This window comes from Myotis davidii, unplaced genomic scaffold, assembly GCF_000327345.1.
Source record: "Myotis davidii unplaced genomic scaffold, ASM32734v1 scaffold1219, whole genome shotgun sequence".
NCBI lineage: Eukaryota > Metazoa > Chordata > Mammalia > Chiroptera > Vespertilionidae > Myotis > Myotis davidii.
The window spans coordinates 1,013,263-1,027,955 of record NW_006290442.1 but is presented as its reverse complement, the minus strand read 5'-3'; the positions used below and the strand labels follow the sequence as shown (position 1 = coordinate 1,027,955).

The following is a 14,693-nucleotide window of genomic DNA, read 5'->3' as shown; positions in this document are numbered from 1 at the left end:
CCTAAGGCCGATGCTCTATCCACTGAGCCAAACCAGCTAGGGCGGCCTTTTTGAAAAATATGTTTTTATTGATTTCAGAGAGGAAGGGAAGGAGGGAGGGGAAGAGAGGGGGGTGGGGGTGGGGAACATCAATGATGAGAGAGAATCATTGATTGGCTGCCTCCTGCATACCCCACACTGGGGATCAAGCCTGCAACACAGACATGTGTCCTTAACTGGAATCAAACCTGGGACCCTTCAGTCCACAGGCTGACACTCTATTCACTGAGCCAACCTGGCTAGGGCAAGAATTTGACTTTTTAAAATCCATAGTTAAATGGTGGCAAATTTCCTGTGGCTCAACATGCTTTGCACCTGGTTCACAGATAGCCCAGTTTGCTCTCTTCCGTGTACAGCAGAAGTGCTCAGGTCTTGCTGCACAACGGAATCATCCCCAGGAGCTTAATGCCATGCCAGGCTGCCCCCAGGCCAAGTGAGTTAGACTCTCTGGGTGGTACTCAAACCTCAACAGTTTTCTACAGAGGCCCAGGAAATTCTGATGTTCTACCAGAGTTGAGAATGGCTGAGTTTATATATAAATGTTCTATTTCCCAGCAAATCATGAGTATCTTCAGGCTCAGACCTAGTCCAAAATCTCTGGGTCTTTCATGCTCAGAATGTGCTTTCTCATGGAACTAGAGTAATTCTAACAATTTATTTTAACCCCTTACAGAGCTGTTTAAAAGGAACCACAGAACATCTGGCACTATAATTTGACTGAGTTTTTTGAGGAGTGAGCTAAGTCTCCTTCACCTTTGTATGCCTAGTATTGGCACATTTTAACCATCAATAATCTTCATTGCAGCCAGCCGGTGTCGCTCAGTGGTTGAGTGTCAACCTATGAACCAGGAGGTCACAGTTCAATTCCACCACCTCCCCCTTCACCCCCAGTTAGGCCTGTAGCTTGATCCCCAGTGTGGGGCATGCGGGAGGCAGCCAATCAATGATTCTCTCTCATCATTGATGTTTCTATCTCTCTCCCTTTCCCCTCCTCTCTGAAATCAATTAAAAATAATAATAATAGCCCTGGCTGGTTTGGCTCAGTGGATAGAGAGTCAGCCTGGGGACTGAAAGGTCCTGGGTTCGATTACAGTCAAGGGCATGTACCTGGGTTGTGGGCACAATCCCCAGTAGGAGGCATGTACAGAAGGCAGCTGATGGATATTTCTCTCATCATTGATGTTTCTAACTCTCTATTCCTCTCCCTTTCTCTCTCTGTAAAAAAATCAATAAAATATATTAAAAAAAACTGTACATGACTGTTTATAGAAATGTCATGAGCTGAAAACAACCAAGATGTGCTATAGTAGGTAGATGGTTCAACAAGGTATGCTATAGTAATAACATGGAATATGAGAAAGAGAGAGAGAGAGATTTCTAAATGATACTAAGAATACAAGTTAAAAGAGCTCAGCACACTCTGTAAATGTGATTATTGTTCAAGCATTCTCAATACTAAATAAGGAATTCTTTGTGATAGAATACGGCATACTTCAATTGCAAGAAAATGGCACCTTAATACAAAACGGGCAACTTAATACACTGAAACCGTGTTCAAACAGCGCTAAAATGACGAGGTAACTGTTTCCATTTTAATTCTCATCTATCTGTTGGCGTGTTTAAGAAATCTACCTAGAAAACATAAGAATACAAGTTAAAAGAGCTCAGCACACTCTGTAAATGTAGTTACTGTTCTATGAATTCTCAATACTAAACAATGGAACCAGGGGATTGTCAAGGGCGGGGGAGAAAAGGACACATATGTAATACCCTTTGTAATACTTTAAACAATAAAAAATAAAATAATAATAATAATAAATCTTCATTGCAGGGACACTAGAGAGAAGCCAAGGCCTTGAATAATCTTCTCTCAAAATCACCAATTGTTGGCTTTTTTTTTTAAGATTGCAGATTTCCACAGCCTCCCCCTTCAACCCCTCAATGCTTCTGTTAATGCCTGTGGAATCGGAATTTAAGACATTCTATCCTTATTCTTCTCCTCCTTTCCCGCCACTCATGCCCAGTGCCTGGACTGGACCCAGTATGGCAATATCTGTGAGTTCCCACGATGGGGTGGGGGAGGGGGAGCTGCAGGGTTCTGGAATAAGTCCTTTTACATTCCTGTCTCTGCTCACACCAGTCAGTCCTCCATCCCCTCCTTTCTGCCTTTCTTTTATATATATCCCCCAGGAAGGCTTCATGAGAAAACGCATGAAAGCTGAAAGGGTAAGAAGCCTTCAGAAAGGCAGAAAGGCCCTGGCCAGTTTGGCTGAATAGATAGAGCATCATCCTGTGGGCTCAAGGGTCCGGTCAAGGGCACATGCCCGGGGTTGCAGGCTCGATCCCCAGTAGGGGCGTGCAGGAGACAGCTGATCGATGTTTCTCATCGATGTTTCTAACTCTCTATCCCTCTCCCTCCCTCTGTATAAAAAATCAATAAAAATATATTTAAAAAGTAAATAAATGATTGAGCCCCTCCCCTGACTGTCTTTCCCTTGCCTCCATCCCTTTCCTTCAGATACAGTCAGAAGAGTGTTTAGTTTTCAGAGGTGGGAAAGTTAGAGTTCCAATTAGATATCAGAAACAGGAATCAAAGGGGCGGGGGTCACCTGAACATGGGGAGGTGGGTGAGCTCCCTGAGGAAGGAGCGCCTCTTACTTCCTGAAGTTCTTTGGCGGCAGGATGTTGCCATTGGTGTCAAGTGGAGGTGCCCTTCCTTCACTCCTCAGCTTGAGTTTCTCCACTTCTTTTAGTTCTTTCACTGTCCTGAAAATCACCTGTTTCTTCAGGTCCTCATTCAAGAAGATAGGAGTACAGCTGATGAAGGTCAGATAGCTGTTTTGACCCATCCAGGAGGGTGGGGGGATGGCGGGCTCTGCTGGTGGATGGCGGTGGGCCCTGGAATCCGTCAGCCAGCGCCAGACATTGCTATCATAGGGTCTGTCAGGCCTGCTGGGAAAGGTGGCGGGCAAGCGCCCCACGTCAAGCCACGTGTGAAAGCCCCAGGTGTGCTCGGTTTTATCCTTCCAAGGGTGGACTATTCGGTGGCGCACCTTGGACTTGATGTCTGTGCAGGGTGGCAGCTTCACGGCCAGCTGGTGGTAGGTTTGCCGGGTAAAGCCAGGCAATTCCCCAGGCTTATCAGTGAGGAGAAACTCACGCTGAGCCCATGTGCGGTGGTCTGGGAGGGACTCAGCCAGGAACCTCTAGAGAGGGACAAAGGAAGTGTGGGGCATTCTGCCTCTGCTTCCCGGGAGCAGCCCAGAGGAAAGGAGCTGCTGGCCTCCTCCACACCAGGGCTCTCCTGGGGCACTGGCGGCCTGGCAGGGAGTGTGTCTCCCTCCCGCCCTGCTCAGCAGCAGGTAGGCTGGCTCTGTATTATTTCCCCCCCACCCCCCCGCCCCCTTTGGGGGTCGAACGATCCTTTCACAAGGGTCGCCTAAGACCATCGGAAAACACATATATAATGACATATTGTTTTTGTGATTAATCACTATGCTTTAATTATGTTCAATTTGTAACAATGAAAATACATCTTGCATATCAGATATTTACATTATGATTCATAACAGTAGCAAAATTACAGTTATGAAGTAGCAACGAAAATAACTTTATGATTGGGGGTCACCACAACATGAGGAACTGTATTAAAGGGTCGCGGCATTAGGAAGGTTGAGAACCACTGCTTTAGACTGTTGATCTTTTGTTCTCTTTCCACCTACCAGGTTTGGGGGTGATTTCCCACCCTCTTTCAACTTGGATTTTCCCACTCTTCACCCATCCTCTTCGTCCTGGGGACCCCACAATCCTGCTGAGGAACTCATGCTCCTAATGGGCACATCAGGCCCAAGGAAAGCCTGAGGGAAAATGTCCCAACCAAGCCAAGTGTAGGAGGCAAGTCTTCCCTCAGAGAAGGGAGCCTGGGTGCTTTTCTAACCAGGACTCCTCCCACTGCTCGTTCTCCCTGTGGTTGGTGCATTGCCCTTTCATTAAAATACAGGCAAATACAGAAAGCATAGGCTCTTCGTCCCTTCCTTTTCTGTGCCACACCCCCATGAAATAAACAGTAGCAATTATGTAGGCACTGTGCTAAGTACTTATCCACATCTCACTTAATGTTCACAGCCCTGTGAGCAGGTGTTGTTACAGTCCTCATCTCAAAGATGCAAAAAGCAAGACACAGTAAATATCTCACACAGTAAATAACTCACCCAGAAAGCCTGTGGCCATTTGTCTGCACTAATCATGATACTATGCTCTCCAAAAATGCCTCTCCTGCCAGTCCACTCCTAGGACTTTTCTGGTTCCCAAAACTCCCGTTTCTTGGGTCCAGTCCCCTAAATCATTACTATGTGACCAACGGTCCAGGAGATCTAATAACCAGGCTTCTCCTTTCCTCTCTTCTGAACTCCGCGTTCACAGTACCATAGAACTAAGGGAGGAAGACAGCGGGAGTTCACAGACTGGAGATCTGCTGCCTTGGAGAAAGCATGACCCAGGGGGACAGCCACCAGCCCAGTGGGGTACAAAAAGGTAGGTCTCAGAGATGGGGCCCTGGCCCCTACCTGCAGGAAAGGTTTCCTGGCATCGGATGGATTACTTTGCCCTCTGAGTGATCTTCCTGGGTTACAAGCCATTCTTCTTCTGGGCCTAATTGCCAAGGGGGGCAGCTTTATAGGGAAGACCTTACTGGCAGCATTGTTTGCTGCCTGGTTGCTATGGTGCTGTTTCCTGGGCGGTGCCTCAGGGAGGAGGGCTCATCAGTCCTTTGGGCCCTGGTTGCTCCAGGCCCAGAGCCAGGGGATGAGACAAGTTCTGTGAAAGATGGAAATGGGAGCGCTTCTGGGAAGGGACTGGCCTAGGAAGGCCTACAGAGAAAAGCAGGACAGGCTGGCTTTCAGGCCTTGGGTTGGAGGTAAAAGTGGTCATGAGGTACCTGTAATTGGGCTCATCCTTTCCTAATGTTCTGGAAGGTGTGCCCCCAGGTATTCCTTTCCCTTAGTGGGGACTGGCTGTGCAGGACGATTATTGGGAAAAGTCATCTCTGTGTTAGAAAGGCTGTGTGTCTGTGCAGGTACCGTATGGGAGGTGGTCCATGCCACAGGCCTTTGCACTCTCAAGCGCTTCATGTTGTCTTCAGACCTTGCTTGCCCATCTTCATCATCACCCACTTTCTTTCCCAATCCCTTCTTAGCTCAGGGACCAGATGCCAACACACCACAGAGAGAAACTTACACCCTGGATTTTATTGAGTAGTTACAGTAGTGTTCTTGCGCTGGCTCACATGCATATGGCCAGCTGGGGCCCAGGTGGCTCTTTGCAAAGCTGCAGTGCAAGCTAAGGAAGCCAGGCAGGTCAGGGCCTTTTTAGCCTCCTCAAGCCTCAGGCCAGGTTCTCATCAGTGCTAGTCTCTCTGGCATGATTAGGGGGCACTATCAGAGAAACATCACATGGGCACACAGCTGGGCGCCCACACTCTGCTTCAGATGCATCCACCCCCCACTCCCAATTCAACTCTTGACACATTATGAGACAGTTTTACCAGGATTTCTTCTTGGAAACATGGGGAGGTGGGAGGGAAGAGCAGTAGAAGGGGCTCTGGCAAGCCGATCTGCTTGTCTGGGTGCCTACAGTAAAGAACCCTTGAGGCAGGTAACTTGGGCCTGGAGGAAAGCGTGGAACAGAAGCAAAGTGAAACCCCTGTCATCCTACCCACCTTCTGATACTCTGTAGATAATGATCTAAGGAAATAAGCTTACATTTAAAATTAGAGGATAATTTGGAGCATATACACTATTTACAGGACACCCTGCAAGGAACAGGGAAGGTGAAACTGCTGGGCACAATACAGTTTGGGGAGTTCCTAATCTCTTTTCATCCTTGTTTCTGCTATGCCCACCCTTCAGCTCTCACAGGGGGATTGAGGAATCAGATTCTCTAGGGGAGCATAGGGTGGTACAGAGTTCAGATACCAGGGCCTCGAGGCTTGTAGAGGGCCCAGTGGTGACTATGGCACGATGTCTGCCTTGGCATAACAAGGTGGGGCTAGAGGGCGGACAGTCCCTGCTTGCCGTCCTTACTCAGGCCTTGGATGGCCCAGCCACTCTTGGATGGCCCAGAGTGGACAGCTTGAGCAGCAAGGGTGAGGTCAGGTCTCTACCGCAGCTCAGGCAGGAGCTGAGCCCAGTTGATGTTGTCAGGGCCCAGCAGGTCCTCCTCCAGGCCAGGGAAGCTGATGTCCAGCAGAATCTTGCTCAGGCTGTCATTCATTGTGTCCAGAACCAGGCCTTCTGTCAGGGAACGGTTGGCTGGAAGGCTGGCAACCTGTGGCTCCCCAACCATGGGGTAGTCTGGCTTGGGGACTTCCATTTCTGAGGGGGAACAGCTACTAAAGGGGTCAGAGTTGAGGTCAAAGGGCTCCGAATTGAGGAGTTCTTGGGGTGAGTCAAAGAGGGGGATGCTTTTCAGTGGGGTGGTACTGAAATCTGTCAGCCCCAGGGAGTCAGGTAGGGGGCCAAAGGTACCCTCAGGGGTTCGTACTGGGCTGAAATCTAACCCTCCAATTTTGGCTGGGGGTGTAAGCCTCCAGGATTCAGGGCTCACGGGGAGGACAGATTTGCTCGGGGTAGAGGAGACGGGCAGCGTCTCCTTAATGGGTGTCTTAAAAGGTCCTCCCTCCTCCTGGGAGTAGCCAAGCTGGGAGGCAGGCACAGAGGGCTCTGAAGGGAGAGTGAGCTCTGTGGCTGGTTTTGAAGTCCCAGGGGCCTCTGAGAAGAGCAGCTCAGGCTCATCCACACAGGGAGGTAGTAGGTGCTGTTTCCTTCGAGACCGGCTCATCTCCCTCCCCTCCCTTCGTTTAATCACCAGCATTTCAGACACACACCGGGTTGGGGACCTGAGCCCACTGTAGGACTTCTTGGACTTTGGAGTGGGCAAATGAGGGGAGTCGTCCTCCCAGGACTGAGACAGCTCCTCTTTGACAGATGGGCACGGCGAGGGCCACTCTATCAGGGGTGGGCTCTCCACCTTGATAGGCCTCCCTAAGTGTGGCATTTCCTCCCCAGGCTGTATTTCTTCTTCCTTGATGGGTTGAACTGGAAGCAGAGGAGACAGCCCTTCTCCAAGCAGGAATTTCTCCTCTTTCACTGGCTCTGCAGTGGGCAGAGGAGCGACCCCCTCATCAGCTAGCGGCACCTGAAAGGGAAGTAGGGACACGATGAGAGGGAGCTCTTGAAGCCTTGAGATTCAACCCAGTCACCAGGAGGACATAAGATGATGACTAAAATAAGTGACATGCTGCTACTAATCCTCTTTTTGTCTTTTTAAATTCTTAAAAACTATTAAATATGAGAATATATGATGAAGATGGTAGCTCAATTCCAGGGGGAAAAGGTAGATCATTTAATATAGTGCTGACATAATTAGTATCTAGCTGAGAAAAAATAAAGTTGGATGCCTATTTTATACCATATACAAAGATAAAAGAAAAATTAAAACCATACAAATCCTGAAAGAGAATCTAGGAGACTACATGTACAATCTGAGGGTGACCTTCTTAACCAAGACTGGAAACCCAGAAGCTGTAAGAGAGAAAAGAGATAAATTTGACTACATAAAAATGTAAAATCTTACTGTGGCAAGAGAAACCATAAACCCAGTTAAGAAACAAACAACGAAAGTAAAAAAAAAATCTTCAGCCTAAAAGACAGAAGGTTATAATTTAATAAAATGAATTAGCACAAATTATTAACAGAACCCTATAAAAAATAGGCAACATCCATAAATAAGCATCTCACAGTGAATAATCCCAAGTGAATAAACATAACAAGAAGGTACTCACACTTACTAATAAGCAAAGGAAGATGAAATAATTTTATGTACATTAGATGGGCAAATATTAAAAAGATTAATAATGCCAATTGCTAGCAAAGACATAGGTCTTGTCATATATTGCTAGTAGAAATGTGAATTATCACAGATTTTTTGAAAAGCAATCTAGCAATATTTAATAAAATTTAAAATACCTCTTTACTTAGCAATCTCATGTCTGGGACCCTATTCCATAGAAATAAAAGCACATATTTATTGCAATGCTGTTCATAGGAGAAAAATATTAGAAACAAAATGTTATAGCCCATAAAAGTGGAATGGTTTGAAAAATTATGACTTAGCCACACCATGGAATATTATGTGACCATTAAAAAACAATGAATTATGATTCCAGTCAAAGGCATATACCTCGGTGCAGGTTCCCCAGCCCTGGTTAGGGTGCATGCAGGAGGCAACCAATCAATGTGTCTCGATCACATTGATATTTCTTTCTGTCTCTCCCTCTCCCTTCCACTCTCTCTAAAAATCAATGGAAAGATATCCTGAGATAAGGATTAACAACAATAACAAAAAAAGACAATGAAATAGAGCTGTGCCAGGTGACCTGTAATATAATCCCATTTCAATGTTCCATGTGCTGTGTGTGTATATGTAAAATGGCTAGGGGGGTCCTGGCTGGTGTGGCTCAGTGGTTGAGCATCAAGCTATGAACCAGGAGGTCACGGTTCAATTCCTGGTCAGGGCACATGCCTGAGTTGTGGGCTTGATCCCCAGTGGGGGCATGCAGGAGGGAGCCGATCAATGATTCTCTCTTCATCATTGATGTTTCTATCTCTCTCTCCCTTCTCTGAAATCAATAAAAATATATTTTGAAAAATAATTAAGTAAATAAAATGGCTAGAGGAACGCTATGTGGAGGGGAGCTAAAGGGGAAAAAGTGGAGGACACTGTAATACTGTCAACAATAAAAAATGGCTATGACTACATATGTATGTCTATTATACTAAAAATAGATAAAAATATGGAAGAAAGCAGAGTAAATTGTCATTATAGGTTATTTGAGGAGCAGGGGTGATATGGGTGAAGGTGGGAGAGGGTAAGCAAAAAGAAGAAAAAAGGCCGAAACCGGTTTGGCTCAGTGGATAGAGCGTTGGCCTGCGGACTGAAAGGTCCCAGGTTCGATTCCGGTCAAGGGCATGTACCTGGGTTGCGGGCACATCTCCAGTGGGAGATGTGCAGGAGGCAGCTGATCGATGTTTCTCTCTCATCGATGTTTCCAACTCTCTATCTCTCTCCCTTCCTCTCTGTAAAAAATCAATAAAATATATTTAAAAAAAAAAAAAAAAAAAAAAAAGAAGAAGAAAAAGGGAAAAAGACTTCATTAAAACACAAACAATATACATGCTACAATCATATTAAAGTACATACGTAAAATTATGTATGGTGGTATCATTTTATACATATATTTTAAATAATTTTTTTAAAATATATTTTTATTGATTTTTTACAGAGAGGAAGGGAGAGAGATAGAGAGTTGGAAACATCGATGAGAGAGAAACATCGACCAGCTGCCTCCTGCACACTTCCCACTGGGGATGTGCCTGCAACCCAGGTACATGCCCTTGACCGGAATCAAACCTGGGACTTTTCAGTCCGCAGGCCGGCGCTCTATCCACTGAGCCAAACCGGTTTCGGCATTTTAAATAATTTTTAAATAATTTAAAAAGCAACCCAAGTCTCTAAATTCCAGAGCCCATTCTGTTTCCATCTCAGTGAAGGGGGTGGAGGAGCCTTTTCCCTACTTTGTTACAGATGAGCTTCTGCTCACAAAAACTTTTCTGGAGTGTTAGGTCCAGACTTGGTTGCCCATCAAAATATGGTCTTAACTTACCCTCCTCTCAAACTAAACCAATGATGCTTATCAACCAGGGGCCATTGGTAATGTCTGGGGACATTTTAATTTAATTTTCACATGGTTGGTAGGGGGGTGGTGCTCCTGGCACCTAGTGGGGAGAGACCAGGTGTGCCACTAAACATCCTTCAGTGCACAGGACAGCACCCCTACCCCCGACCCCCAGCAAAGAATTATCCAGCTCTAAATGCCAATAGTATGGAGGCTGAGAAACCCTGAGCTAGATGACCAGTTTATTCCACTATTACTGGGTACAAACTGGCATTTCCTGCCTCTATACTCTCTCCACTCTTATCTGTTTACCCAAATCCACTTCTAAGATCTACTTCTTTTGCCTGACTGGTGTGGCTCAGTGGTTGAGTGCTGACCCATGAACCAGGAGGTCACAGTTCAATTCCTGGTCAGGGCACATGCCTGGGTTGTAGGCTTGATCCCCAGTGGGGAGCTTGCAGGAGGTAGCCAATTGATGATTCTGTCTCATCATTGATGTTTCTGACTCTCTTTCTCTCTCCTTTCCTCTCTCTATGAAATCAATAAAAACATATTTTTTTTTAATGAAAAAAGATCTTTCTTTTTTGAAAAGTTGAAAATTCTTCTTTAACCACCCAACCCATCTATCTATCTATCTATCTATCTATCTATATCAGTGGTTCTCAACCTTGGCTGCACATTAGAATCACCTGGGAATCTTTTTAAAATCCTAATTTCTGGGCCTCATCCTCTGGAAATTCTGTTTGTTAATATTGTGGCCCCACCCCATAACAAAGAAACAGAATTTCCAGAGGATGAGGCCCATATATCAGGATTTTAAAAAGATTCCCAGTTGATTCTAATGTGCAGCCAAGGTTGAGAACCACTGATCTATATAAAAGGCTAATATGCTAAGTGTCCTTCCCTCTGTCTGGGTAATGACATCAAGTAGCAACACCTGGCTTCCTCTCCCTATTAATGACTAGCCTCCTTGTAGTTTCTTCAGCCCAGGAATACCACTTGCTTCTAGCCAAATGGAAACACTTTACACTGTAACCAAACGTCTGTGAAGCGTTTTCCCATACTTCATCTCATTTGATCCTCACAGAAGTCCTGGAGTAGGTAGATAGGAGACTCGGTAGAATCCTCTTTTCTTTTAATTAGCCAGAAAATGGAGATTTAGAAAGCTTAGAAACCTGACCCGACTAAAAAGTAAGAAATGGTGGAACTTGAAAATGACTTCAGGTTTTCTCACTGCGCAGAATATAGTCAAGCACTGCTGCAGTTAAATATTTTACCCTTTGTTCTCCCTGTGTGATCTACAGTAATAATCTGCTTTGTGTTGATATTTACTGCTCTGTTGCTGACAATTACCTGAAAGAGAAGTTGGGGTGTTTCACTGGGCTGGAAAAAGTTTAGCTAAATCAGAAAGCAGATCTAATAAAGCAAGTTTGTTCTCTATCTATAAAAGGCTAAGTTAACTTGCACATGTGTGATACATAAAAAGCTCTTGCTGGTGCCAATTGCATGCATGTGTTTCTATCTGTCATTGATCGTGAATTTGGTTGACACTTCTATTGTAGAGAAAGGGCGAATAGCGATATTAAAATATTTCTTCTAGTTAATTTCCTTTCAATGTGCATGAATTTGTGCACTGGGCCACTAGTGGATCATAACGACCTTGTCCCAATTCTTACACACTCATCAGGTATTTTGGGCCTTCTGACAACACTTACATTGTAGTCAAATTCCTTTTTAGCTTTTATATGTGATTGAATTTTCCATTGTTTACCTACCCAACTTAATTTATAAGCTATTCAAGGAACACTCAGTAGAGTGCCGCTGCAAATGTAGGTCCAATGCACATAATCCTCAGAGGAAAACAGAAGCCACTCACCTTGGGGGCAATACGGACTCGTTTGCTGTGGCGGGCAAGCTCTGAGCTCATGAGTGAAGCTGCCAGGGGCAATGGCACCTTTACTGAGGGCTGTAACACCAGTGGCTGGTTCACTGGGAACCGAATGGGTACCAGATATGAGCTGACCCGGGGTAGCAATGGCTTCATCTTCCGCCCTAGGAGGAAATAGGAGAGATAAGGTGTATGGGTCCAGACACAGCCTTCTCAATCCCAGGAGCTGTGCTCAGATCCCTTTGAGCTAGGCACAGATCCCTTTGAGCTACGCACAGAATCCCAGAGTCTGATCCCCTAAAAATATGCCCCCAGAACAAGGATTAGGTCTGAGGCCCACTCTCCCATACTAACGTGCGCCCAGTGGGAGTGCAGTTTTGATGGTCACATTCCGGCGGAGCTCGGGATTGGGTCGTTTCTGCTGCTGTGTGTGGCGATAGGAAGAGAGAGAAACCTGGGTTAATAAGGCAGGGGAGGAGGCGGGAGAACCCACCAGCTGCTCTGGTACTATGCACTGAGCTAACCAACAGCCCAGAAACCAAAACTGCTCTGGGAGGATGCAGGTGAGCAATGCCACCAAGCCTGGTTAGTGGGAAAGGTGGGCAGCACACAGGTTTATGGTGACAGGTCCTAGCACCTCATCCATGTCTCCTCACCACCCCCAGGGGTTGCTAAGGCATGTAGTTCTAAGAGTGACAAAGAAAAGCCAGGACGAGAGAGAAAACATTGCTTCCTGCCAGGCCTATGCCATGCACTGTGGTTGCTGTTTTGCACCAAGCCCATGGCATGTCCTCCTACCACGCCCGCACTGCTCAGTGCACCTTCATGATCGCCCATGTGAGGGGAAGGAGAAGTGGGCCCTCCTCTGGGGAGATGAGGTGACAGTCACACATTTCCTCACTCGAGAAGCTCGGTGCTCTGTACTTAGGGCTGGCAGTCTTGTCCCTGTCCGCTAAAGCCATGCTAAGCCGTGAAAGGAAAATAAGGCCAAACCCCGAGCCAGAGGGAAAGAATCTTACTGATTCCAAGTGCTCGGGTGATTGTGGAGACCCTGGGTCCAGTGGCTGTGGTAGGCAGGCATTGTGGGAGAGAAATGAGATGAAGTTACCACCAGCATGGTCAATCAATCTGACCACATTGGGAAAAACACCTACTCCTGCCTGATGCTGAGGGCCACCCTGGTCAACTGTCCCTCCCAACAGAATGGTTATGGGCACTCTGAAATCCCAAAACAACCACTTCTAAAGAGTTGTTCAGTTGGCTCAGTTTCTGGTCTCTAGCCTAAAGAAGGGCTTTTAAAAAACAAGGTTTCTTAGACTTTTTCTGTAAGAATCACCTGAGAAGCTTGTTAAAAAAACATATTTCTGGGCCCATCCTAGACCCATTGAATCAGAAGCCCCAAGAAAGGGGCTTGGGAAGTTGTGTGGGTTTTTTTAAAATAAATTTTTATTGATTTCAGAGAGGAAGGGAGAGGGAGAGAGACATAGAAACATCAATGATGAGAGGGAATCATTGATTGGCTGCCTCCTGCACACCCCCTACTGGGGATCAAGCACACAACCAGGACATGTGCCCTTGACAGGAATTGAACCGGGGACCCTTCAGTCCGCAGGCCCATGCTCTATCCACTGAGCCAAACGTGCTAGGATGGGCAGCTGTTTTTTAATAAGCATCCCAGGCAGTTCTTATCCACAGGGCAGTTAGGGAAATGCTAGGCTGGGAAGTCCTATTATTTGGATCCAAGTAGTCCTCTCTATGGCCTGGTCTAGTACTAAAGTGGGTCATTTGGTATTTGTCAACTGTACTTAATTCATTGAGTTTTATGCAAATCACCTATGGGCCGGCTGGCATCTAACTCTCCCCAGATCAGATAAGATCATGACAAGGACCACAGGTTTCTTTTTGAGATGGATATTACAACCTCCAACTCTGGCCCCATTTAGAAGAAACCAGAACACTCACCTTAAACACCTGGTCCAAGGTCAAGTAACGATTGGCACTGGGGTGAATGGTCCAGAAGGAGACCTTGCCATTGGCAGACGTCTCTCGAACAAACATGTCATGAAGAGAAAGGTTATGGCGAATGGAATTCTGAAAGAAGAGACAACTGGTTATCAGCTATTTTAGCTACAGAAACATCGCCCTTGATGTTTCCTAAGGGAATATGAGCCTCAGGCCTCACCCACTGTACCCAGCACAGACTTTGTCGAGTGTCCAATTCTATCCCTACCTCCACACTGCAGAGCCATCCACCTCAGCCATAAACCCATCTATCCTATGGGGATAAAGGCGGTACCATTTCTTAGGTTTGTGTAAAAGAAAAGACCTGGATAGCTGTCAAGAGCCAGAAAAGAGGAATGAGACTTTGAAGCAATAATCAATAGCAATTTAGGAGAGTAAAGAAATAAGAAACTTGGGCCCTAGCTGGTTTGGCTCAATGGATAGAGCGTTGGCCTGCAGACTAAAGGGTCCCAGGTTCGATTACAGTCAAGAGCACATGCCCAGGTTGCGGACTTGATCCTAGTAGGGGGCATGCAGGAGGCAGCCAATCAATGATTCCCTCTCATCATTGATGTTTCTTTCTCTCCTTCTCCCTTTCTCTCTGAAATCAATGAAAATATATTTTTAAAAAAAGAACGAAATAAGAAACTTGGAAATTTAGTTTAAGAATGTGAAGTTAAAAGTTCTATTGTGGGGAGGACAAAACAAAAAACTTTGGCTTGAAGCTGAGTATGTCAAAGGACCTGAGTTGTGGCTCTGACATTGTAGTGTGACTTAGTGACTCCCAGGCATCTGTTTTCCCATGAATAAAATGAAAGAAAATCCCTGCTTTCTAGAAATAATATGTGACATTAGAGGAGGTGAATCATGAGCCTCACAGATAGCATTGTTTTTAAAAGATCTTTTCAGAAAGCTACTTAGTCACTCCAGCTGCTATTCAGTGTAGCACAAAACTAGGCTCAGTGCTATATGGAAGAGTCCTGGTAAACCTTAGGTAGTGACAGGTAAAGTGGCTGCAGAGTTCTTATTGAT

General features: G+C 45.8%; 2 protein-coding genes across 6 annotated transcripts in view; both read right to left on the bottom strand.

The window, feature by feature from the left end:
- LOC102769994 overlaps nucleotides 1–5,168 on the bottom strand; it is a 31,623-nt gene extending 26,455 nt beyond the window's left edge. The window contains exons 1-2 of the mRNA XM_006763542.2: nucleotides 5,118–5,168; nucleotides 2,698–3,245 (exon numbers count right to left, since the gene is read on the bottom strand). Coding sequence (XP_006763605.1) covers nucleotides 2,698–3,245; nucleotides 5,118–5,168 — 599 coding nt within the window. The remainder of the gene's footprint in view (nucleotides 1–2,697; nucleotides 3,246–5,117) is intronic.
- Nucleotides 5,169–5,269: 101 nt separating this feature from the next.
- The window catches only part of FOXM1 (forkhead box M1), a 12,508-nt gene continuing 3,084 nt past the window's right edge, over nucleotides 5,270–14,693 (bottom strand). For 2 of the 5 annotated variants that reach the window (XM_015563757.1, XM_006763537.2), the window contains exons 4-8: nucleotides 13,623–13,751; nucleotides 12,680–12,724; nucleotides 12,015–12,084; nucleotides 11,649–11,824; nucleotides 5,270–7,233 (exon numbers count right to left, since the gene is read on the bottom strand). In XM_015563757.1, the coding sequence (XP_015419243.1) occupies nucleotides 6,196–7,233; nucleotides 11,649–11,824; nucleotides 12,015–12,084; nucleotides 12,680–12,724; nucleotides 13,623–13,751 (1,458 nt within the window). In that variant the 3' untranslated portion in view covers nucleotides 5,270–6,195. The remainder of the gene's footprint in view (nucleotides 7,234–11,648; nucleotides 11,825–12,014; nucleotides 12,085–12,679; nucleotides 12,725–13,622; nucleotides 13,752–14,693) is intronic. The other 3 variants (XM_015563759.1, XM_006763538.2, XM_015563758.1) reach the window with 2 other exon arrangements.